Below are 24,585 nucleotides of genomic sequence, written 5' to 3' on the forward strand. Positions count from 1 at the left end.
CTTTGTAACTGGCAGTCCCTTAGATCGGCCTCCGAAGCACACAAATATCTGCTCTGACTGCCAGAACTGACTCGAGCGTTCAATGCACTCCCTAAAGGGGAGGACAACTCAGTCAACTTTATGGCCAGCAATATTGTTATGTTTAAGGACATTATGAAATTAAGATAATGTCTGTACCATGTTATGATTGTACTGTACAATTAAATACAATCGTTGCTATGGGGTGTAACGATACCCTTGTAGACTTGAAAATCATGCTTTCCCCCGTTATGGTTGAATCACGGAAGCTACACCAGTTACTTTGCCAAGAGATTTATTATTTATTATGTTATACATGTATCAGACAGAGAGAAACAAGCATATCAGAATAAGGCTACATGAGAGCTCCATTTCTCTATCCTCTCATCCCATCATGCCAGCTGTAAATGGTTTCACCCCCTCATCTCTCAGTTTCTCCTTCCTCACCCCATCATGCCTCTATGTTTCTCTGGGGTGGTACAGTAAGATTGAACTTATATACACCACAGAGACTCTTAGAGGAAGGGTATCAATGGAATTAGGAGCTAGAATCGTGTGCATTCTGATTTTGACAATGAAGCTGTTCAATATTTGAGGAGGAGACTGATCTGAGTTAAACTTGAAGGAAAAAAGCAAAAGCAAAGAAAATGATCTAAATTAAGAAAAAGATAACAAAAGAAACTGATCTGAGTTAAACTAAATAAAAAAAATTAAAAAGAAAAACTTAAGGGTAATATAAGGGTTAACTTTGCTTTTAACTTTTCCTTGAGTTCCTCGAGTGAGAAGGGAGAGTGAAGCAGCCCCTTCCTTTGGAATCTAGACACACACACACACACACACACAGAGAGAGAGAGAGAGAGAGAGAGAGAGAAATAGAAAGCCTGTTGCTTCTCTAGTATACACAGACAGTGTTAAAATGAAGTAATTGTATAGCAAAACATCTTCAGGTATTTGAAGAGAAAAACAGAAACAAGCTAAGCTTTTGAACAGAAATCTCTGGTGTTAATGTGGGTTTAAAAGTAGATCATTGTTTAACGTTATAAAGTTTCAGTTTGAAGTCTGAAAAAAAAAGAAAAAGATAAAAATAAGATCATAAGATTGAAGTTAAGGGATTACTTTGAGGAAAGATCTATGATAATAGTTTTATAGTAATTGACAAGTACAAGCTGATGTAAATTATAGTTGACTCCAAAAGAATGAGATTTGAAAAATATATAAGGAAAAAAGACAAATATAAACAAAGATGTTTATTTGAAAAAACATGTCACTTCGGACTAAGTGAGTAGAATGAAATTATAAAAGTTGTGAAAATGCAGAGTTACTCTGAGGCAGTCTGGACTTTCTCTCAGAGTCTTTCTCTCATTCAGAGTCAGTTAGATTAGCTATTTGAGCCTGTGTCATAAATAACAAGCTATTTATAGTAAAGCACAGTGGCTCAGTTGGAAATGATAAACACAGAGATTTTAAAAGAAATGATACATGCAATTGGTAGTTAAATGTTTCAAGAAATAATAATATACCTTAAATGATAGAAGTGACCATTTTTATTTGTTTATCCCATGACCAGTAACTTCTTTGTCTCATCTTTGTCACCATGTACAGGGTTGATGGTAACGGTCATTGATGTAACAGAACATTACACTGAATGGACGGTTATAATAACTAAATTCACTGAGTATAAACTCAGCATTGCTAAGTTGATGTTTTGAAGATGTCTAATGGATTTTGGTGATGAAATACTACTATCATTAATTCTACACGTTTACACTATTAGGCATTCCAAATGGCTCTGATGGCTCTTGAATGCACTTCCCTGAGCTCAAGAAAATACCTGTTAAAATTCTTAATGGGAAGGAGCGGTTACCAGTGTGCATGAGGTGATTTCTCAAAGACGAGTAAGATCCTCTTTTGGCCAAGTGGAGGGCAACCTAAGGCAGGGGGTCACCGCCACTGGGCACCTACTCTGAAGGGAGGTGTTTGTGTGAGATGGGTATGGTTGAGCGGAGGTTTGTTAGGCCAACAGCATCATTGAGGATTACAGCAGTCTGCCCAAAAATGTGAGCTCCATGCCTGATCACCAGAAACCGCATTCCTTGGATGACTTGAATATAGTCCAAGTGACTCCAGTGGCTCAATCTTAAGTTTATAAAGCGACGAGAATACTTTTTGTGTGCAAAAACAAACAAAAATAACGACTTTATTCCACTTTTCATTTCCTTCTCTCTGGACCTCGAGTCTTTTTACGTAGTGTAATAGCGTAGCGCGTCTGTGTTTCACGTCACCACGTAGGCTCACTATTGGGCGACTCTGGTCATGTGTGATACGTGGTGACGTGAAACACAGACGCGCTACGCTATTACACTACGTAAAAAGACTCGAGGTCCAGAGAGAAGGAAATGAAAAGTGGAATAAAGTCGTTATTTTTGTTTGTTTTTGCGCACAAAAAGTATTCTCGTCGCTTTATAAACTTAAGATTGAGCCACTGGAGTCACTTGGACTATATTAACAATGTCTTTAATACATTTTCTGGGCCAGCAAGTTATAGTGTCCATAAGCCTATGGAGGAGTGATCCAGCACTCAGATTTCATCAAACATATCTTAATTTGTGTTCCGAAGATGAACGAAAGTCTTACGGGGTTGGAACAACATGAGGGTGAGTAATTACTGACAGAATTTTCATTTTTGGGTGAACTAACCCTTTAATAATAATTCATTACATTTACATAGCGCTTTTATCAGCACTCAAAGCGCTTTACATATGGAAGGGGGAATCTCCTCAACAACCACCAATGTGCAGCATCTACCTGGATGATGCGACGCCAGCCATATTGTGCCAGAACGCCCGCAACTTTATTGGTGTAGAGGAGACAGAGTGATGAAGCCCATGAGTTTATATGGGGATTATTAGGAGGTCATGATGGACAGAGTCCAATGGGCAAATTTGGTCAGGATGCCGGGGTTGCTGGGATGTTTAAAGACCACAGAGAGTTAGGACCTCCGTTTAACGTCTCATCTGAAGGGTGGTGCTTTTGAATGTAAAACTAAATGTATCTTGCAGCACAGGGTGAATTCCAGGGACAGTATACTAACGACCATTTCCAGGAAGTAAACAATAACAAACGTGTTGCAATGATACTGCTTATCTGGTCCTGAAGCATTTCTGGTGGCGCCATTTTTAAATCACAGAGCTGTCAAAACAAAATGACTAGCACTTATGTTTTAAGTCAAGCTAAAACAGAACAGTTAAGATATTATACGCGGACATTAGAATGCTGTAATGTCATGTGAACAGCCTATGAGGCCTTATTACTTAATTTTTTTTAACTAATTTTTTTTTTTTTTTTTTTTTGTCGTCAATGTAAACCATGTAATTTATTGTATAATTTGGGGAGATGGTGGGTCTTAGGGGGGTACATGCTGTGAATGATGTCCTGTTGAGTTTGGTCTTTATTTCTGTGCTCTTTCTTTTTACATGTGTTATTGTGTATTGTCATGTTTTGAGCATCTGTGGCTCTTGTTGTTATTTTCAATCAGTGATTGAAAGGACCCCCTTGAAAATGAGATGGTACATCTCAAGGGGCTATCCAAAATAAAAGAATAAAGAATTTTAAAAATATATAAAAACAGACGATAATGTGGAATTACCCTTTGAATCAGGCCCTGAGGTGACAACTATTCGCTCAGGACGTAAAACGTTTACCTGAAGTGACGTATCCAGACGTGTATCATTATCTGGTTGAGACCGAGTGTGTCTACATGAGAGAAGCGCTCAAGGCATATCGTAGTCTAAATGCTTACAACTACTTCAATAGCGGAAAAGTTAGAAACATTTGTTCTCACAATGTGGACGATGTTTGTCTTGTATTTGGTGAAGTTGGAGCTGTGTGTGGTTCGTTGCTAAGGTGACCGGGGAGGTTATTAGTGAGCACTGCACTTGCATGGCCAATATGAATTGTTTCAAAGCAGCTTTACAGTGATAATAGGAAATTACAGTAACAGATTGTTTTGGCCTTACAGCAGATCTAGGATAAAGTTACTGTCCAGCTAAAGTTAGTTTTGATTGATTGATTCACTTCCATTGCGAAGATCATTAGTTATTAATTTAGGGGCCGCTAACACGACATCGTTCTAACAGGAAAACCCTCAACGCGCTCCGGCCGCCCATCCGCACAAAACAGTGCCTGGTGGCTCGAGAATGCACTCCCTGAAATAGGTTCCAAGGTGCAAACGATTATCCGTTATCTCAGCGCAAACCTCAACACTAACACGACACCGTTCTAACAGGAAAACCCTTAACACGCTTTTGTCGTTTGGACAACAGAAGACTGCCACACTCAGAAAGTAGAGTTCTCTGAAGAGTACTGGGCTCAGACCAGAACTGCATCTCTTCTACAGACAGCACATTCTCACAGGAATTTGCACACACAAACTGAGGAAACAAATTCTGATCGCAGAGACTTCCTGTTTGTCTAAAAGTAGGTCTAAAACACGTGTCACACAGTGCTCTGTCTGTCACAAAGGTGTTTCATCTGAAAAGTGTAGGCTTAAAAAGGCACCATGGTGAGCAATGGTTTTGTTCAGTGTGTTCTTCATAATCCAAATAAATGTGAAATCATACGCAGCCTTTTAAGTAAACTGTTAAAACTGTTCATTTTGTTGTGAAATACATTCAATCAATTGCACAACAGCAAATGTTCTCATTAACAAACAAATGTTTAATAATTGTAGATAGTTAGAAAAAAAAAAATCAATAAAAATCTATATACAAAGGATATACACAATGCAACATTTCATGTGTTAAATCTGCCACCAATGTTAATTCAGTACATTCAATAATGAAATAAAAGGTTTCCAACCACTGTATTTTTTTTTTACTTGATTAATGACTTGTCCAAATTAGATAATGCAGAACAAACCAACAGAATTTTATCAACAGTTGCCACTGTGTCTTTTGACCTTCGCTTCACCAAGTTCATGGGGAGCGTTTGTCGCAAAATGCAGTACTTTTTAATGCGACCAATAGCTCTTTCCACATGACCCCTCAACCTTGACATGTGACGTGACACAGACACTTCCTGTCCTGAAAGCGGTGTCTTTCCACGGGTCGAAGCTGGTATGAGTAGCTGGACTCCTTTCGAGGCAAAATACTCCGGGAAACTGAACCCTCTGTTAGCCATGACAATGTCTCCCTCTTCCAAAAGATCAATTAAACCAGATGATTTGGTGATCGTTTCGTCACTGGATCTCCCACCCCAAGACTTGGAGAGGAATGTGATTGACCCTGTTGGACTGATGCCAACCAGGAATTTGATGGTGTTGTGGGACTTAGAGTTGGAGTATGTCATTGTTCTTGCGCTGAGTGATGTTGGTTGGTCAATAAAGATCTCGCTGCAGTCTATGATACATCTCACTGAATTGAAAGGGGGGCTTTTGAACAGGGCAGGAAGATTCTTCCTAACCTCTTCCCTAGAAGGCCACTGAATTAGAAAGCTGAAGCGCTGTGTCATTACGTTCAACCAGTCATGAAATATTTCAGAGATTGCTGCACAAGTGCACTGAAACCTGAAGGCAAGATCTTTATGAGTGAGGCCAAGTCTCAGTTTCATTAAGACTAAGTAAAACTGGAGAGGTGTTGGAGGACTCGGGGTTCTCGGACTCCAAGAAGTGGTAAGATGTGTCAGTAGGGTGAAAAACACTTTGGATGAGCGAAGGCCGGTGTAGAAGTGAATGATTTGATCATCATTTAAATCCACATCAAATTTCAGTTGTTTCCACTCACAGGTGAGAGTTTGTACCTTTGATTCTAGGCTTCTCGCTTGCTCTTTGTAAGATGCGTTCAGTTTCTGCATATCTTCAATATCACTCGTCGTGAGATCTTTTCTAACACACATATTATTGTAGGACTTAACTTCTGTTACATTTATGTCCATGTCCTCTACTTCCTCGGTAGGCTGAACTCCACTGCTCATCTCAGAGACCTCTGATGCTCGTCTCAGAGACCTCTGATAACGGTCCATTTTCCTGGAGGTTTCAGGTCTGTGTAGAAGCTTTGATGGTGTGTAATCTGGATTTAGAGGGTCATTCGATGGCTTTCCTAAAGACAAAAGTAGAAAAACATTATTGGGATGGTTATAGCTTTCACACATCACTGGTTGAAGATAGATGATGACAAAGGCCAAGACTATTTTTAATAATGTAATCTAGCAATAAACTAGCTAGCTAGCTTTCAGTATGATCACTGCATACTGCACTGTATATATATATATTTTGTATAAGACTGTCTTATATCCGTACATATTTTAGGTATCATAAACAATTCACAGCTTTTATTATTAATTCTAATTAATACATTTACAATTGTTCACACGTTCATAATGCACAGCTTGTTTGTGTTTTAACATAATTCCAGCTTATGGCAGAATCGGGTTAAAACTTTATAACGCTTTTTAAAAAGATTTTTAATAAAAAAGTATTTCTTTATTTAATTAAGTTGATTTGACTGCTTTTATTGCTCTCTTAATTTGTAAGTCGCTTTGGATAAAAGCATCTGCTAAATGATTAAATGTAGTTAATATTTAACTTAACCAGGTTAATGAGCAATGAAGAAAAAATATCAATACTGTTGTTTATACCATGGTCTGGGTGAATACTCGATTCTGATTGGCTGCAGGGTGTCCATTAAAACGTGATAGAGGACACCTAGTAAAGGAGTTCTGGTGAAACTGACTGTTTACCGTTCGAAATTAATAAATAAATGCGCTGGCTACATCAGCTGTGAGTAACCATAGCAACAGGCAGTCAAAGTATCTATACATACAACCGGCGTAGCGTCATAGAACGTCTCTGAAAAGGTTCACGCCCACTTTTAGGGGAAAACAATCCGGCGAGCGCCATACACAGTAACGGATTGAGGACGTGTACTAACCCTTACAAACATGTAATTTGTATTTAAACATTTTTTTTTCACACAGTAGGCTACCCCTATTATGTATTTGTATTTAATTATTTTTTTCCACACAGTATTTTGTATTTTTTATTTTATTTTAAATACATTTCCATGTATTTATGCCCATCTCTGCCTGCCATCATCATCAATTTCGTGCTGTTATGGAAATATCATGAATTACGGATGATGCTATCGAAAGCTAAATCAGGCTAGTTGTATAGCTGGACAGAAACGTGCACTCAGTAGCTACTCTAAATATAAAGACACAATATTATACATTTAAAGATGTTTACTTATTAAAACCGTAGTAAAATCATTCACTGGCTACCTGGTGACTCGATGAGGTACGAGTAAATGTCCGGGTAAGCCACTGGGTGGGGTTGATAGACCAATTTGACGCTGGTAGAATGAAACGGGATATGTTTTTAAGTTGCCCAAATTAAGTTTATAAATGTATCGTTCACGCTCTATGGAAGGCAGGGTGGACATATAATTACTCAACGTATTTCATCTAAGTGATTTCTGAAGTTATACACGTCTGCCGGCTGTGTACGGACGTTGTTTTGTGCCGCTATTTTGTATTGCAGTCTATAAGAAGTCTGGTTTGTTTTCCCCTAAAAAGGGGCGGTTACAAAATTGACAGTTAAGTTCCCGGATGTGCCGGTTGTATGTATACGGACTATAAATCGAGCGGACTATAAATATCTCCGGTTGCTAAATAAACCGTCAGGCGTAACCAGGGAAACCAAGTTATTGTTTGTAAAAACTTTAGACTTCGATTGTAAAAGTAATTAAAATATAAAATAATGTTTTAAAAATGTGTTATTTGGCAAGTGACCATGGTATAAGCGGGTTAATGGCCTTCGAGGTGTCCATTGTCAGGTATTAATGGCCTTCGGCGGGGGCGACCTCGCCGTCGTCCATTAATACCTGACAATGGACACCTCGAAGGCCATTAACCCTTAACGTTACTTAAAGGCCAACTGAAATCAAAATTGACCCTATTTACTTTGTTAGCGCATATTACTAGTCTTGTGGTGAAAAATGTATCCGTGCAAGTTAGTACACAGAAAAAAAAAATTGTTTGCCGTCGTAATCTTTAATCAAAGTCTGAAAAGTTACTTCCGGTCTGGAATGGCGTTCCTTCTCTGATGATGTAGGTTTGACGGCTTGGTTTGGGAAGCGCTTAACCACTCCCCTCAAACCGTTAGTCTGTAATGAGCGAGAGATGGAGAGGAGGAGGAGCGCTAGAGTAAAACCCTGCCCTCTGTTCAATATTCCGTTTCACTGGGAAATACGTCACAACACTGGAGAAAAGTCGTTTGCAACTTCCGGTTCACGCGGACTTAAATGCATTAGTGCATGTTGGAATTAACATTAAACAAGCTTAATAAGTGATGTAAAAATGTTGTTTATCGTTATCATTTCTGAAATAATGCAGTTAAGTTGTACACAATGTAACTTACAAGTATAAGTAACGTTACACAATGAAACATTATTATAAAGTATTAGCCTATACACTGCATCTGTCAGCTGAATAGATAGCTAGACAACTAATGTACGGCTACCTTCCTAATTACAGCATTTAGAAATCAAACTGAAATAAAAACCTGGCTTTTTCACTACAAACGTATCAAAACAAGCTATTTACATGCTATATATATTTGAAAACAATGACGGAGCCACACTGCTAACGTTAGCTCAAATAATGATACACCATACTTAACTAGTGAACGTATAGAAATAGAAATAATTCACAAAATTTACTTACCAGAGATAAAATGTGTGCTACATATCCTAGAGTTGCTTGTTGGTATCCAGCCTTCTGTCTTCACTGCCGCAATCCAGGCGTCACATTGTTTTTTGTTTCTCGGAAATCTAAACGCTTTGATTTCCGACAGCAAGTTAGTTCCGGCCCTGAGAGAACATCCAGCCACCGAACAGCATGGTCCTAATTTTAATTTTGACATGTTTTATTCGTATGAAGAAGTAAATAAAGCGCCACCCGAGTCTGCCGATGTTTCGAATGTGCGCGCAAAATAACCGGAAACGTCTTAGGGCCAAATACGTCACTTCCTTACATCTACAAATAGCCGTTGAATAATAACAGAGAATGTCTTTGATAATAATAAAATACATAATAAATACATATTTCAGGGAATTCCTGCTTAGCTTCAATGGGCAACCAGTCTTGGGCTACATGTGATTTTGGACAGTGGATGTGCAGGAAAAAGTGTTAGAATGTTGCTAAATTCATTTTCTTTGTATCACACATCTCTTAATAAAGTTTAGTAATAACAGAGCCCGTCTACGGAGAGCCTTGGCACTTCCTATTAGCTCCATTGTGTAGATGGTTGGTTGCAGTTCCATTAGAATTCCACTGGAGGTGATCGCGGGCGAGTGCAGACTGAATGGGAGTCAATGGGGCTATACGGCTAAATGTGTCTCTTTCACCTGATTGCCTTTGAGAAATCTCAGATTTTATTGTAGATTTTCCAAGTTCAACATGGGTTATAGGTCGAAAGTTGAATGAAAGAGTACTTATTTCTTTTCGATTTCTTACAGGTTGAGTTGTTGTTGCCCATAACACGCTAGCATTCTGCTAATGACGTCAGCATTCTGACGTCATTGACATTTTAAAAGACTTTTTAAACCAAATAAGTGACTCTAAAAAATCTAACACCCAGCAATGTGTAATTTCTTTGCATCTCCTTTCGAATACAACATTCAAATTACTAGACAAAAAATTATATCCTGAGAAAAGTGGATTTTGAGGGTTTTACGCCATAGACCTCCATTCATTCTGCACTCGCCTGCGAGCGCCCCCGCATGGACAGAGACGTGTTACTGCAGCCAGTCCAGAAACCGGAAGTAAGCAGAGAGTGCCAATTCTCTTCCTATTAGACATTCTCTGGTAATAACAGCCTTGCATTCTGCTTTTGTTAAACTGAACATTTCAGACCACTAGATGTCAGTATAGGATCGTGTTAAAGTTGATAGAGAATAATTAGCGAGTGAACTATGTAACGTTAGTGCACTTGCTGAATTCAAATATTCTTATTAGCATACAGCTTCTTAAATTGTCTGCCATATAAAGATAAGGTCCAACTTGTAAAGTATGTATACACTAGTAGTATGCTAGCACACGTCCTAGTCAGAGCAAACGCTCTGGCCTGAGTTTGGTGGATGTATAAGCTCTTCATTAAAAAAATGTTAGTCTCAGAATAATAATAATAATCTAATAAACTTAAATAGGAACAGAATATTGGTTTTCTCAAGCCAACACAATAATTAAAAGCAGCTCTACAGAAGACAATATACACAGTGTAGTTAAGCAGGCGGGTTGCATAAACTGCTAAGACTAGTCTTAAAAAAACATTTTTCTTGTTTTTTTCTTTAAGACTATCCATAACTGTTTTAAGTCAGTTACATACAATTTAGATATTGGTCTAATTGTGTACTAAAGTAACAATCCACTAACCCTTGATTAAGTTGGTTACTAGTAGTAGTCTACTAAATTGTCTTAACAATGCTATGTTTAATACAACTGGCCCAGGTCTTTATTTATTTTTTTATTCTCATTAGATAGTGTCAGTAGGCTACAAGTCAGCTCGATGGTATTATTCTGAATATTATTAATAATTTGGGGTGTTTTGTTCTCATTTTGTCCTGTGATGGCGCTAAAGATCACAGCCGTCTGACTGAGATCACAGGAAGCTCTAAGGCAAATCTGATCTGATGAGGGCTGTGGCTTCTGGCTTTGCCATTAACTTGTTAAAAATTTTCATTTAGACAGTTTGTTGCTTGAATTGTGTCTTTGCGGGAATTTTCGTTATCTTCTCAAGCTCGCTGAGGATGGCTGAGCCAAGTGGGAGATATCAGCAGGTGAGTGAGTCCTTATTTTTAAAGCAGACCAGCGGCAAGCGCGTCCACGTCGGAGAGCATTTTCGTGAAACACCGAGGCTCTGACAGGATGCAGGCCGCAGTATTTTGAAATGAATAACACGACCATTTAAATGATTGTGGCATGTCAACACATAGACTGCATTTGTGAACGTATTGTGTTTAACCAGTTTGTTATTTTAAAATAGTTGGTAATACTATAGCCTAGTTTCTTGCTTACGTCAAAGTTTTCATTCATGCAACATAATCCTCGCATCTCATTTAACGTTACCATGCAAGCAAATAAAATGAATGCAGGGTGGGTTAACGTTACTGCAAATGGGCTGATATTTATGTAGTAGGAACCAGCCTTGACAAGTTGACAAAATATCTGGTTAGATTACTGATAACTTGTAGTGATCAATGTAATATAATATTCCACTACAGCAGACACGTTTGATCATATTTTTTTTATTTTTATTAAGAAACAAACTACTCAATCACATATTTTTTCAAGGTTATTACAATGGCCTTTATGTTGTACTATTTTGCAGTTCTGATATCAGATGGTAATACCTTGGTAACGTTACTTTGATACTATAGAATGATTATCATATTCATACTTTGTCCAAGCCTCTTCAAAAATACGTGCATCATGGTAAAAAAACATGATTCTGGACATTCAACATATCTCAAAAACCACGGCATTCCCATTAGACATGACGGCAAAACACTGTATTACCATGATGTTACTATGGTACATGTCTGGAAAACAGTGTAACTATTATAATACCTTTTAATATGTAAATGTACTACCTATGTAGTACATTTACCCTCGGTTTCACAGACAAGGCTTAAACCTAGTTCCACACTGACTAAAATGCATGTGCAACTGAAAGCAACTTTTCTTGCACTGTCATGTCTTAAAATATGTCAGTGACATTTTGTCTCAAGATGCACACCAGTAAAGTGTTTTTTTTTTTTTTTCTAAGGCATATTTATACAAGTTAATTAAATTTCCTAATTTAACTCAGGAGTAATCCTTGCCTAATCTAAGCCTTGTCTGTGAAACCGGGCCTTAACCATGTAGCTAAAGCCTGACATAAAGCCTGGAAATAGTCAACATAAATTTATAATAAACTGAAATGGAACACTTTATTGAACCTTTATACAAAATATATGCATGATATAACATCTAAAGTTCAAAAAAATGATGGTAATGTAAATCAATGAGATTTGTAGCAGTATAGCAGACTACATACCAAACATCTCCCAAATAGTGTATTAAAGTGACAGTTCACCCAAAAAATTTAATTTCTGTCATCATTTACTCACACTGATGTTCTTCCAAAACTGTACGAGTTTATTTCTTCTGTTGAACACAAAAGAAGATTTTTTGAAGAATATTGGAAACCACACGGTCGATGGCACCCATTAACTTCCATAGTGTGTTTTTTTTTTTTTTTTTTTTTTTTTCTACTATGGAAGTCAATGGGTGCTGTCGACTGTGTGGTTTCCAATATTCTTCAAAATATCTTCTTTTGTGTTCAATGGAAGAGACTCATACAGGTTTGGAACAATTTGAGGTTGAGTAATGATCATCAACATTTTCATTTTTAGGTGAAATATCCCATTTAAGATATTTAAATACTCAATTTTATTATCAAAAGCCCTGTCTGTGAAACCAGGCCTATGTATGGTTGGATGATCAAGTAAACCTAAGTTTCTTAAATGTCCATCTTGAAATATTACTAACAATATAAAGGTTATTCCTACTTTACTTTATAAAAAAGCATACAAATGTCACAGCAAAAAGACATGTGAACCACAACCTGAACCATTTTTAGAATTATGCTAAAAGGCCTTTTACACATTACTTTATAAAAAACATTAAAATGTCACAGCAAATAGACATGTGAACCACAACCTGAACCATTTTTAGAATTATGCTAAAAGGCCTTTTACTTACTAAAAAGTTAAACCACCAATCAAATGACAGAAGGCAATGTGATAGATTTTGTTCAACAGGTTTTTCTGCAGTTTTGATCATGTTGATAATTTAAAATTAATGTATCAAATTTGATACAGTATTGTAATACAGGCTTGTATACAGGCTTTTTAGGGTTAATATTGTTATTACTGTTTCTACAAAAATGGTGTAGCCTAGTTTTTATCATGGGACTGTTTATTTACTTTACTTACTACTGAATACAAATTAAGAAAGTTTTGCATTGTCCAGATTCCTTGAATGTTGTTTTATGTAATGACTATTTCTGGTCATCATTAATGAAAGGCGGTTTGGTAGCCCAACCTTTACTTTATTTATGAAAGGCTGAAGGTGAACTCTTTCTTGGAACACATGTGAGTGTTAAGTGTATGGAAAGTCATGTGAGTTTCAGCTTCGGGTTACATTTGTCATGGTCTTTTACGGTTTCAGGAAGTACTACAGAATAGTATACAGAACCCATTCATTTAGGCTTGACTTGAACCAAAAACAATGATCTCATATTTTCATCTGCCTTTACACCAGGATCGTGTTTACAGTGCAACCATATCACAATGAAACTGGGCAGGCAAAGTTTAGGATTTGTTGCAGCCAATGAACTGTCTCTTGTGTCTCCAGCTGCCCAATGAGGAGGATCCGGAGGAGGGGCCTCAGCTGGCCAGTGATGCTCCGCCCCCTTACAGCAGTATTGCAGCTGACAATGCAGGTATGAAACACTTATAAGGCTCTATGAAATCTGTTTTATTTTGTCCCAAATTCAGTTTTATTTATTTTTCCAAAATGCATGTTTTCTGTTTTAAGTTTTCTGGATTTCGTTTTAATGGTTGATTAAACTGATCGCTATTGAAATTAGTAAAAAATTGGGGTGGAGACTAGAGGCGCCATTGTGTCAATGTGTCAAAATGGAGGTCCACTGACTTTGACTTTGAAAACCCTTGAAATGACTTCAAAACTCCTGAAGTGTTTCACATTTTGTGTGCCCTATGCATTGGACGTTCAGCCAACGGTCCATGACGTCTGAGGCTGTGACTAGTTAACGTTTAATCATCAAAAAGGATGTCTAATCAGTTGAACTAAAAAAATGCTAACAATTTAGTCATTAATTAAAATTTTAGCAATATTATTGCCCTATGAATATTTTTCACAAATTCTGTATTGTGTGTATTCTATGTACACAAAATGCCTATTTCTCTCAAATATTGTTCACAAATCTGTCTAAATCTGTGTTAGTGAGCACTTCTCCTTTGCCGAGATAATCCATCCACCTCACAGGTGTGGCATATCAAGATGCTGATTAGACAGCATGATTATTGCACAGGTGTGCCTTAGGCTGGCCACAATAAAAGGCCACTCTAAAATGTGCAGTTTTACTGTATTGGGAGGGTCCGGTATAAAGACGTGTGAGGTGGATTTTGAGGAGGTAAAAAGCATGTTATTTTAACCAAAGTATGTTACAAACTTTACGTGAAGACCCTAAAGAATCATACCAACTTGTGGAAAATGGGCATTATAAATTATTTAGCTTATAAAAATGTAGTTCAGTGTTTTTTTTTAGCTTGTTTGGTGTACACCCAGCTTTTAGGCATTGTTCTATATTTTGTTAAAGCAAGAAATGACAAGGAGGCAGCTTCACTCAATACAAAGTGAATGGAGAGGGTTGGATTGCCCCCCCCCCCCATGTGGGCGTGGCCTAAATGTTCTCTGTCTGGATAGCTGAGACCTATCAGATAAAAAATCGCCCAATACTGATTCTTGAGATAGGTTCAGGACATCCCTACAAATGTATTATCTATAACAATGAAAATCAAATGAATGCATAAAACATTTTTATTTTTTGGCAAACAGGTTTATTTTTTAAATTAAAATGATTATTGTTGTTGCTGTTACATTGAAAAGTACATTCTACTTCTAAGGACAATAGTAATATTTCTTCATGTTAAACCAATTTTTATTTTTTATTTTTTAGTGAAGACCTTTGAGTTTCTGTGTGTATCTTAAGATAGTTTTATCAAATGTAATGGTGAACTGCTTGTAAAGTGAACTCTCAGAGTAGCTCTGGAGATGAAGCTTGTGTGTAGTGTTCTTGTACAGTGAGATGGAAGATGCTGGAAACACCAGAAGCGTCATGCATGCTCGAGTGTGTGGTAAAAGAAACTGCTCGGTTCATTCACACAGAGACTTGTGATAGATTTTAAATTAGCAGTCTTTTTGAAGTTTAATATCCACAGACACTAGTCCGTATCGTGATTTGATTAAGTGTACAGAATTTTGTGATTTTTTTTTTTTATACAAAAAATCTGCATTGTGGAAATCATAGTGCCCTAATTAAAGGAGCCCTACAAACTTTCAGCATGCTTTTTCATCACATTATGCAATAGCATATATGTAAGTAATCTCTATTCGTATTCTTTCCCTCTTCTCAGCATATTTTGATTACAAAGACGATGCATCATTTCCCAAGCCCCCATCTTACAATGTAGCCACCTCACTTCCATCGTATGATGAGGCTGAGAGATCCAAAGCAGAGGTTACCGTCCCACTGGTGTCAGGTCGAGTAAGTACCACACATCTCACTCACAAATCCAACAAACGTCCTTAACAACATCACCACAGGAAATACTGTTTTAATGTGATGTGGTTTCCCCTGTTCACTGCTCTGTTTCTCTGCCACACACTGCTTGCGTACAGCACAGGGAACGTCTGGACACACTCGATGATGTAACTCGCTGTGCGCTGGAGGTACAGTAACAGAGTGTGTGAGAATGTAAAGTGTGATGGTGCAGGTGAGGTCCATGGAAGACCCCAGGGCTTGAACCTCGCTGCATGTCTTGACTAGAGAGAGGCATACAACATTTTTTTGGAATGAAATATATAATTTGCTGTGCAGAAGAACAACAGTAATAACAGCAGACTTGGCATGTTTGATCAAATTATTAGCGTTTGGAGAACAGCACTGTTTTGGTGCTTTTCAGGCCATGAAATGTTGCCCCTTTTGGAGTGTTAGATTTTAGACGCAATGATTTCTATAGATTGCTATAGAGTATTTTAAGCATTTATTTCTAGAGGTATTTTACTATTTGAATTTATAATTCTGCAAAAATATTTAGTAATTTAGCACAATCACCTTCAAAAACGTGTATATATGACATTCAGGGTTTTTTTTTAGCCTGAACAAGTCTGTGTCTGTCTGTCTGTCTGTCTTTCTGTCTCTGTCTATCTGTCTCTGTCTATCTGTCTGTCTGTCTGTCTGTCTCTGTCTATCATTCTGTCTCGCTGACATGGCATTAAATAAAACTGTCTGTCTCTGTTTATCTTTCTGTAAGTCTGTCTCTGCCTCTGTCTGTCTCTGTCTATCTTTCTGTCTGTCTGTCTCTATCTTTCTGTATGTCTGTCTCTGTCTATCTTTCTGTCTGTCTGTCAGAGTTTCCGCTAGAAAAAAATGGTGCCGGTCAAAGTGACCGGCAGAGGTTTCGTTTTCCGGACATTTAAATGATATGCCGGTCAAATATCGCCTCTTAATTAGTCAAGTTGAGGAAAACTGGAGGCAGGCTATGTAACTTAAAAAATGACATAATCAGGCCGAATGCAACATGTTTATTAGCCTAACTTAAAAAAAAAAAAAAAAACGGAAGAAAAAAAACATGAACGTCCGTTTGGCGTCAATCAATGCCAATTGTTAGGGTTTCAAATTCATAGTTTAACAAACCAATCCCCCTTCTCCACATAAAATATCTGAAGCCTATTGTTTTTACTCAAGCGAACTTCCCAGTGTCTCTCTACAACTTGCAGTGCGCATAAGCCGCGTAACCTTGTTCTCCGCAAGGCGACTTTACTGCTTCGTCTTGATCCGATTCTGCAGCGAGAACCCCCTCTCTGCAGGAACACCAGAGACCCATTTTCTACGTTTCTTCATTCGGATCTATTTGCGATCCATTCCATTCTAAACAAACAACGCAGTTTATATGCTTCGTCCTTGTTTCATTATTCATTAAGATAATAATTAGCCTAATAAATGCGCGCATAATTATCAGTGAACTTGATAAATGTTGCAGATATGTTTTGCTATCCATACACAAACAAATGCCTTTCAACTTATGTGTGCAAAATTCAGAATAAAATGAATGCGCAGCAATTTGTACAAATAGAGAGTCTGTCTACTATACGTGTTGTAGCCATTAAATAAGCTCATTTAGTTTAATATTTGTTAAAATATTCTAATGTTATTTTTTTAATTTATGTTGATTATGAAAAGTGAACAGCACGAGTAAGATAGAATGCGCAATATCGAGAGACACGCGGGTCAGACATGATTTTGACCACTTAATTAAGTTTGGTTTTGTAGAGACTTTTTTGAAGTGAATTTCGTTTTGTATAAATTGTAACTTAATTTTAATAATTTTTTTATCAACCAATTGCCTGTATTTAATATATAGCTAAGCAGCAAATATAGCAGACGATTGGCCTAATCATGGAGGCACCCGCGCGGTCACTTGCATTGCTCGTGAACTGGAGCGCATCTCATCGTAATTGAACGAAACTCAGCGTAGGCCTCACAGACATGAAATATATCTTAAGAAAGCTTGAAACGTCTTTTAAACAATTTAAAACGAAAAGAAATAGGCTACTCTCTGATTATGTGATCCATGATGTGCATTTCTCTCTAGAGGCGCGTTCATGGAGATGGCGATCGTCAACTTCATCTTTACAGCTGTTGTTGCTGTTAATAAACTAAAAATAATAGGCCTATAATTTTATTAAAAATATATTCAATGAAATTGTAATTGTATTAAAAAAAAAAATCCTGTTCAAGTTTTTTTTTTTCGCATTAAATTCAGGTAGGCTACTGAGTCGCTGTCCTCAGTGCCAAAGCGCTGAAACGGAGATGAAGGGCAACCCGTTTTTATTTATTTTTTGTCTTATTTTAACTGGCCCATCCAGTTTTCTGGAAGTGCACCTCAAAATCCTGGCGCCGCTAGTGCTTCAGCGGTCTGATATCAAGAAATAACAGACCGCATTCCACATTGGAATTCAACCAAGCCATGTAATAATGTTTAATAACTTTCAAACGGTAGAGCCTGTTCCTTTATAACATAGCCAAATGTCAGTGTATTTTTGCTTTATACATTTTAGGCTTATTCTCAAATTCAGATTGTGTTAGGGGGGCGGGATTATTAGGCAATTTTAATCGGACAATTTGACCGGAGAGATTTATTTTTGTCGGACATTTCATTTTTTTTCCGGTCAATGTCCGGTAATTACCGGACAACGGAAACCCTGGTGTCTGTCTGTCTATCTTTCTGTCTGTCTGTCTCTGCCTATCTTTCTGTCTCTGTCTATCTTTCTATATGTCTGTCTTGCTGAGATGGCATTAAATAAAACTGTCTGTCCATATGTCTATGTCTATCTATCTGTCTGTATCTATCTATCTATCTATCTATCTATCTATCTATCTATCTATCTATCTTTCTATCTCTGTCTGTCTGTCTGTCTGTCTGTCTGTCTGTCTGTGGGGAAAATGTCTCCATTACCCCAAATTAATCCTACATATATTTTAAGAATTCATTGTGCAATTAAAACATACTATAACTATGAAACATTACTTTGATTAGTTAGATAATGTGTTGAAGCATTGCTTGAATTAACAAGCTCAGTGCTTCTTATGCTTTAGCCCTTAAGGAGCCGTCACAGTCACACTGGCCTTTGTACGGTGAAACTGTCATCTCGGTCATGATCTGGAATTTCCCATGAGGGTCGCATGCACACTCCTCATCCTCTGCTATTTTTGCTGATGCGTTTTGTTCATAGACGTGTTATTTGTTGCAGTAAAGTGATGTGACTGGTGGTTGTTTTCTGTGCATATTGCGCAGATGGTATTATTCAATAATCAAGTTTGTTGTTATTTACTTTCATTATCAAATCATTTTTATCTGTTAGTTTTTGCAGCCCTAGATTTTGAAACAGGTTTTAAAACCAAAGTACAAAAGTGAGGTGAGCAAACACTACATTTTGCTGCCTTCTGCGTACCCATTATCTCGCATCGGGAGCAAACGGGTGCTTTGATGCAAACGTGCCACTGACCCATTAAATACAGTGTGAACAGAATCCATATGAGGACGGAATGAGCAGTCAAACTCTGGTTTTGATCAAGCAATCAAACAAGTTTGAAAGCACCATTAAGGCCCTGATATACTCACAGAAAAGTTCTTTTTGATTTTTGCTTAGGGGTAAAAAATAAAAGTTTACAATGGTATACTGTAAGCAGTCATCCTGACGCTGCTTGGAGTAGCATATGAATAAATTTGTAAATGTTTGCTGCTCTCTTATCTCTTGATGATAAAATAAACAGAACAAAAATAACATAAGAGAAAACATCAGATAAGAAAGCATCTGATTATAGCGATGTGGATATGTTTGCACGAGCTCTGCAATTTGGCTCGTTTGGCTTGACCAAAAGTAATTTATACCACTTTATACAATATTGCTTTTACGCACGCAGCTTTACAGTATTAAACATGAAAAAACTGTCAGTATTTCTTCGTATTGAAAAATTTCACTTCAATTTCTACTATAAAGCAGCGTCTGGTGTGTCCACGTTTTTACTCCTGGACGTCTGACTTTGACGGACTGAACCAAAAATGTCAGAGAAGGCGGAGCCTCGGAGCTACACCAACCTATTACGTAATCGCCATGGACCAATGGTAGTACGAAGGTGTTTACAAGCAGCCGGACCGAAGTTCGCTTTGGCAAGCTGTTTTGAATTCTTGAAACAAACTCCAATTGAACTTCGTTTCGGCCTGTTTTTTGTTCGAAGTTTTGTTCAAACAGATCGTTATTCGGTTTCGCTTGAAGTATGTCCGGGCCTTTAAGCTACATTTCCACCAAGTTCGCTCTTAAAATGTTGCTTTAGGCATCACTTATATGTATGTGTGTCTGTGGTTTTTGTTACTATGAATTTTACGCACTGCATCCAGTCACGTTTCTTTTCTGACATTATGAAATTCTCTATTTTCTCATTTAAACGATCACATGATTTTTCCCAGTGTGTTGTTTTAGTCTTGTTTCCTTCTCTGTTGATATACATCTATGTCTCTGTGTTTTCCTCCAGGATGATGACTTTGTGGCCAGAGATGACTTTGAGGATGCTGACCAGCTGCGGATAGGCAACGACGGCATTTTCATGTTGACGTTTTTCAGTAAGTGTTTTCAACGATGGAGGATTCAGAAACAGTTTTTGCACTTTCTCTTTGTTCTTTTATCTCCTTATGATCAAGTGGGACTTTCCATGCATAAGTTAAAGGAATAGTTCACTTCAAAATGAAAATTCTGCCATCATTTACTCACCCTCAAGTTGTTTCAAACCTGTATGAATTTCTTTCTTCTGCTGAACACAAAGGAAGACATTTTGAAGAATGTTGGTAATTAAACAGTTGATGTAACCCATTGACTTCCATAGTAGGAAAAAAAATACTATGGAATTCAATGGGGTCCATCAACTGTCTGGTTAGGGACTGTTCTTTTTTTATTTAAGGGGCTACCGGAGGAATTTTGAGATCTATAGTCAAAATAGACTTGACCCTCACTTCTCCAGCAATAATTTTTTCTATGACCCTCCAAAATGATTGTGAAAAAAGGCATGACCCTCCCCGATGATTTATTGATTACTTCGGTACTGGTTCGTGCTTGGCAAAGATGTTCAGATAGCCACTGTTTTTTTTACGACCATGACAAACGACTTACGCCCGTTTCACACATACTCCGTTTGTAGTGCGTATTTTTTTCCGTACCCATGTTAACAGGTTAGAGCTTTCACACTGCACGCGGATCCGTTCCAGTTGCGCTGCGTATATACAGCAGTGCAGCGATCGTTTCCACACCGAGTCTATTTCTGCTGTGCTGCACGCGCTGAATTAAAGTGACAGCGCATGGTTCGTGGTCAAAATGAACACAGATTGACATGAAAATATAATTATCTCACCATAAATGCATTTAATAAAATAAAATGTAGTAATCTCACCATAAATGTATTTAATTAAATACTACTATTTTTCACTTTTTGTCATCTTTTTACTTTAAGACCGAGGTAAAGCAAGGACAACTACAATTTACCTCAACAAGGCGACATAATAAACAACACTCGTCTCATTCGTGGAGGTGGAAAAACAAGTTCTTTGTGACATGAAAGATTTATTGTATTAAAATTTAAATGCAAAAGAAAAGGCATGAGAGTCGGCTGGTTTTGTCAATTTTAAGTTTTGATTTAAAATGTTTGCGATTTTAATGTAAGTACATGGTTAAATATTTTACCACTTGCTTGGGCAACTTAAAGGACAAGTTCGGTATTTTACACTTAAAGCCCTGTTTACAGATCGTTTCTGATGAAATAGAACGGTTAAGATTAAAATTTGGACACATGCTGCTGTCCCGAGAATTTTAGGTTTATTTCGCTCCCCCCCCCACCTGGATCAGTTACGCACTGCAAACACAGCATGTACACAGCACAGCAAAAGAGCCACTTTGAAATTTTGCTGTTTTCATGAATACAAAAGTTGGGTGACCCTCCTCCAGACTATAAAAAGTTGGATGACCCTCCCCTCTACAAAGAATTAAAAGACATGACCCTCCTCTATTTTCCTCCGGTGGTCCATTCCATAAATACAGAAACGGTCCCTTACCGACATTCTTCAAAATATCTCCCTTTTTGTTCAGCAGAAGAAAGAAATTCATACAGGTTTGAAACAACTTGAGGGTGAGTATATGATGACAGAATTTTCATTTTAAAGTGAACTATTCCTTTAAGGCATGAATGTTGACAACCAAATAAAGACACAAAAAGGAAATTATGTTGGATAAGGTTGAATTTTATTACATTTTTTTCTGGGAATGTGATGGTGGTACAGGAAAGTTTCCTAGAATAAACAAAAAAACAAAACAAAACAAATCTCATGTGATTGAATATCTATTATTTTTCCTCAGTGGCTTTCCTCTTCAACTGGATTGGCTTCTTTCTGTCATTCTGCCTTACAACCTCAGCAGCCGGGCGTTATGGTGCCATATCTGGGTTTGGTCTGTCACTCATCAAATGGATCCTCATCGTACGGGTATGCCACCACCTAGACAACTGCTGCTAATTTTCTATCTATTGGTTAACCATTTTGGCTTGGCTGGGTTTGTGAGAACATTACAGAAGCACATTACAGCGCATTATGATCTGACTGAACGAGTTAAAGGCTGTGATTTATTGTAATGTGTTTTCTTGACATTACAAGCCTGAACATGATTGGTGTTTTGTTCTTGCTTCTGATTCTCACTTGTCCGCTCTCTTTGCTTTCTCAGTTTTCCACTTATTTCCCTGGTTACTTTGATGGCCAGTACTGGCTGTGGTGGGTGTTTCTGGTGCTTGGTAAGTATAAGGGCACTAAACACAACTAAGTTTTTGCTGCTTTCCAGTCGAAAGACATTGAATGATATCAGTTGATTTTCTTGTTGATCTAAAATGTTTTGGTTGTAAAATAGGCTTAAGTTGTGTTTCAATAAATACCAAAACTTAGTTTGAGTTAAGAAATTGTACATTGTTGGGCTAATCAAAAGGCCGTTAAAAGGAGCGAGAGGCGCAAGCGCTGATGTGAGTTTCCATGACCTACAGGCTTCCTGCTCTTCCTCAGAGGCTTTATCAACTACGCAAAGATCCGAAAAATGTCAGACTCCTTTTCTACTCTTCCACGGACCAGAATTCTCCTCATCTAGGTTCATTTTTGTCAGCCTGGTTTATGAAGGCAACTTGTCTTAATTGTCTTGGGATTTACCTTCAGTTGTTCATTCTGGTTATTATTGTGTAATTACATTTTAAAGACATGAAATCCAAATGTATGCCCTTTTTTGATCCTGGTCTTATTGTGTCAAGTATGACCACCCTGTGTGTGTGTGAGATATTAAAAAATGTATGCGATATTAAATTAAAAGCCCCTTTTCCTATACTTTTATGAACACCCTTTTTTCAGGATCTAATGAATCCCTGATTATTCCCCCCCCCCATATATAATAATAATAATAATAATAATAATTGTGTGTTTGTGTATATATATATAAGTGCTGTCAAATTGCGATTAATCGCATCTAACAAAAGTTTTTTGCATAATGTGTGTGTGTGTATATATATATACACAAACACACATATTATACATGTACACACATTATGTAAACAAAAACCTTTGTTAGATGCAATTAATCATGATTAATCAATTGATTTGACAGCACAAATATATAAACACATAATGAATGATATATACATTTGTTTAATCTACTCTAGTCACTTGCTGGAAATGAAACCACATGTATGGGCCTGTGTTGAGCCATTGACCCGGCGGGGAAAATATCTTTACAACAACAAAAAAAAACTTCCTTCTGTAATCTACCCATCTGAATGAAAGACTGCGGGATTCCAGAGCGATGGAGGAAGAACTTTTCTTTTCCACCCTCTGCTTCTGAAAATACTGTTTGTGTGTCAGATTGCAAGATACTCTTTTTCGTTTCTAGATGTAAAGTAGTGGATGCTAACAGCTTTATACCTGTTCTGAAATCATTCGTGGTTTGATGTTGAGTGCTATTTTCTATTTTCAGTCTGTAATGTATGAGGTCTTGCTTGTTGTAAAGGCATGTGCTATGCGCACTGTTAACCAGTAGGGGGAAGTCTTGCTTTTATATTTCAGTCTTCTTTTTTTTTTTCATTTTTTTTTTTTCATTCAGTCACGTTTGACAAGACAGCAACCAGTCACTGCTGGTCACCATTCATGAAGAGCTTTTCTCTTTGTGAATGGCAGTGTGAAATGAATTGAATCTAAAACAGTCAATGCTTTTCTTTTCTTCTATTCTCTTTACTGTTTCTCTTTCTCTCAGCCTCCCTACATAACATGAAATTAAAGTTACTGTTTTTAAGTTGTCACTTTTGATGTGGTTTAGACATGTTTTATTGGCTATGTAGTTGTTTGAAATGGCTTATTAAGACCAAAGTTAAGATCCAGAAGGCATATGAATAGCATCTTGCATCAGCAAATGCAAAGTTTTTTCACTGAACATTTGGCGTCCACAAAGGGGCTCTTACAGCACCATGGTTGACTACTTGCAACTTTGCAAAGAAAAGAAAAGAAAATATGATATTATCTGCGTTGCAATTCAAGCAGTCAAACCTTTTTCCTTTTATACTATGGCATTGCAGATTTTTCCTTTGAATATACATTTAGCCGGATGCCTCTCCCCCTTGTGCAGTGGCCATGATAGGGGCCCGTTTGATCTCTCTCTGTCTAATCATGCATGATTCTGCTTTGGCTTGTCTGCTCTTGTCACCTTGGGTCTCGTCCATGACACAGGAAGTTACTCTTTTGTGCTCTGTTTTCCATACAGCTTTGCGGTCACCCTTCAAATTCCAGTGGATGTGCACATGTATTTGCTTTTAAATAAGATACTGCTATTAAATGTGTCTGGTGTTCAACGTTTAGTGGTAATGTTTTTGGTGCATCTTTGTCATAGGGTTGATATCTAAATATGAGTTAACATTTACAGTCAGCTTTTATGCAAATAAATGCATAACTAATAACTTTTACCATATATATATACACACACACACACACATGCACACACACACAAAGGTTGAATTTAATAACCTTTAATAACCCAGCATTTGTGAATCAGTAATTATAATTACATTAAAATGTCTACGCAATACTTAAAGTAATTACT

At 37.4% G+C, this 24,585-nt stretch overlaps 2 protein-coding genes across 4 annotated transcripts; one reads left to right on the plus strand and one right to left on the minus strand.

Annotated features, from left to right (window-relative positions):
* Nucleotides 1-4,647: 4,647 nt before the first annotated feature.
* On the minus strand, nt 4,648-9,013 carry LOC308705545 (uncharacterized protein). Its single transcript, XM_081390590.1, has 2 exons — nt 8,737-9,013; nt 4,648-6,113 (listed from the first exon to the last, which is right to left on the minus strand). The coding sequence occupies exons 1-2, from the start codon at nt 8,933-8,935 to the stop codon at nt 4,891-4,893; spliced, it is 1,422 nt and encodes a 473-aa protein (XP_081246716.1). The 5' UTR covers nt 8,936-9,013; the 3' UTR covers nt 4,648-4,890.
* Nucleotides 9,014-10,622: 1,609 nt separating this feature from the next.
* On the plus strand, nt 10,623-24,337 carry ndfip1l (Nedd4 family interacting protein 1, like). 3 transcript variants are annotated; one of them, XM_081391342.1, is made up of 9 exons: nt 10,632-10,850; nt 13,471-13,558; nt 15,276-15,406; nt 15,541-15,591; nt 19,958-20,045; nt 21,826-21,950; nt 22,186-22,252; nt 22,496-22,596; nt 23,159-24,337. In XM_081391342.1, the coding sequence occupies exons 1-8, from the start codon at nt 10,821-10,823 to the stop codon at nt 22,594-22,596; spliced, it is 681 nt and encodes a 226-aa protein (XP_081247468.1). In that variant the 5' UTR covers nt 10,632-10,820; the 3' UTR covers nt 23,159-24,337. The 3 variants fall into 3 exon arrangements, with proteins under 3 accessions (XP_081247469.1, XP_081247468.1, XP_081247467.1); XM_081391343.1 differs by lacking the exon at nt 15,541-15,591 and having other exon boundaries at nt 10,623-10,850; XM_081391341.1 differs by lacking the exon at nt 23,159-24,337 and having other exon boundaries at nt 22,496-22,825.
* The last annotated feature ends 248 nt before the right edge of the window (nt 24,338-24,585 follow it).

This window comes from Scardinius erythrophthalmus (genome assembly GCF_964197995.2).
Source record: "Scardinius erythrophthalmus genome assembly, chromosome: 17".
NCBI classification, from domain to species: Eukaryota; Metazoa; Chordata; class Actinopteri; order Cypriniformes; family Leuciscidae; genus Scardinius; species Scardinius erythrophthalmus.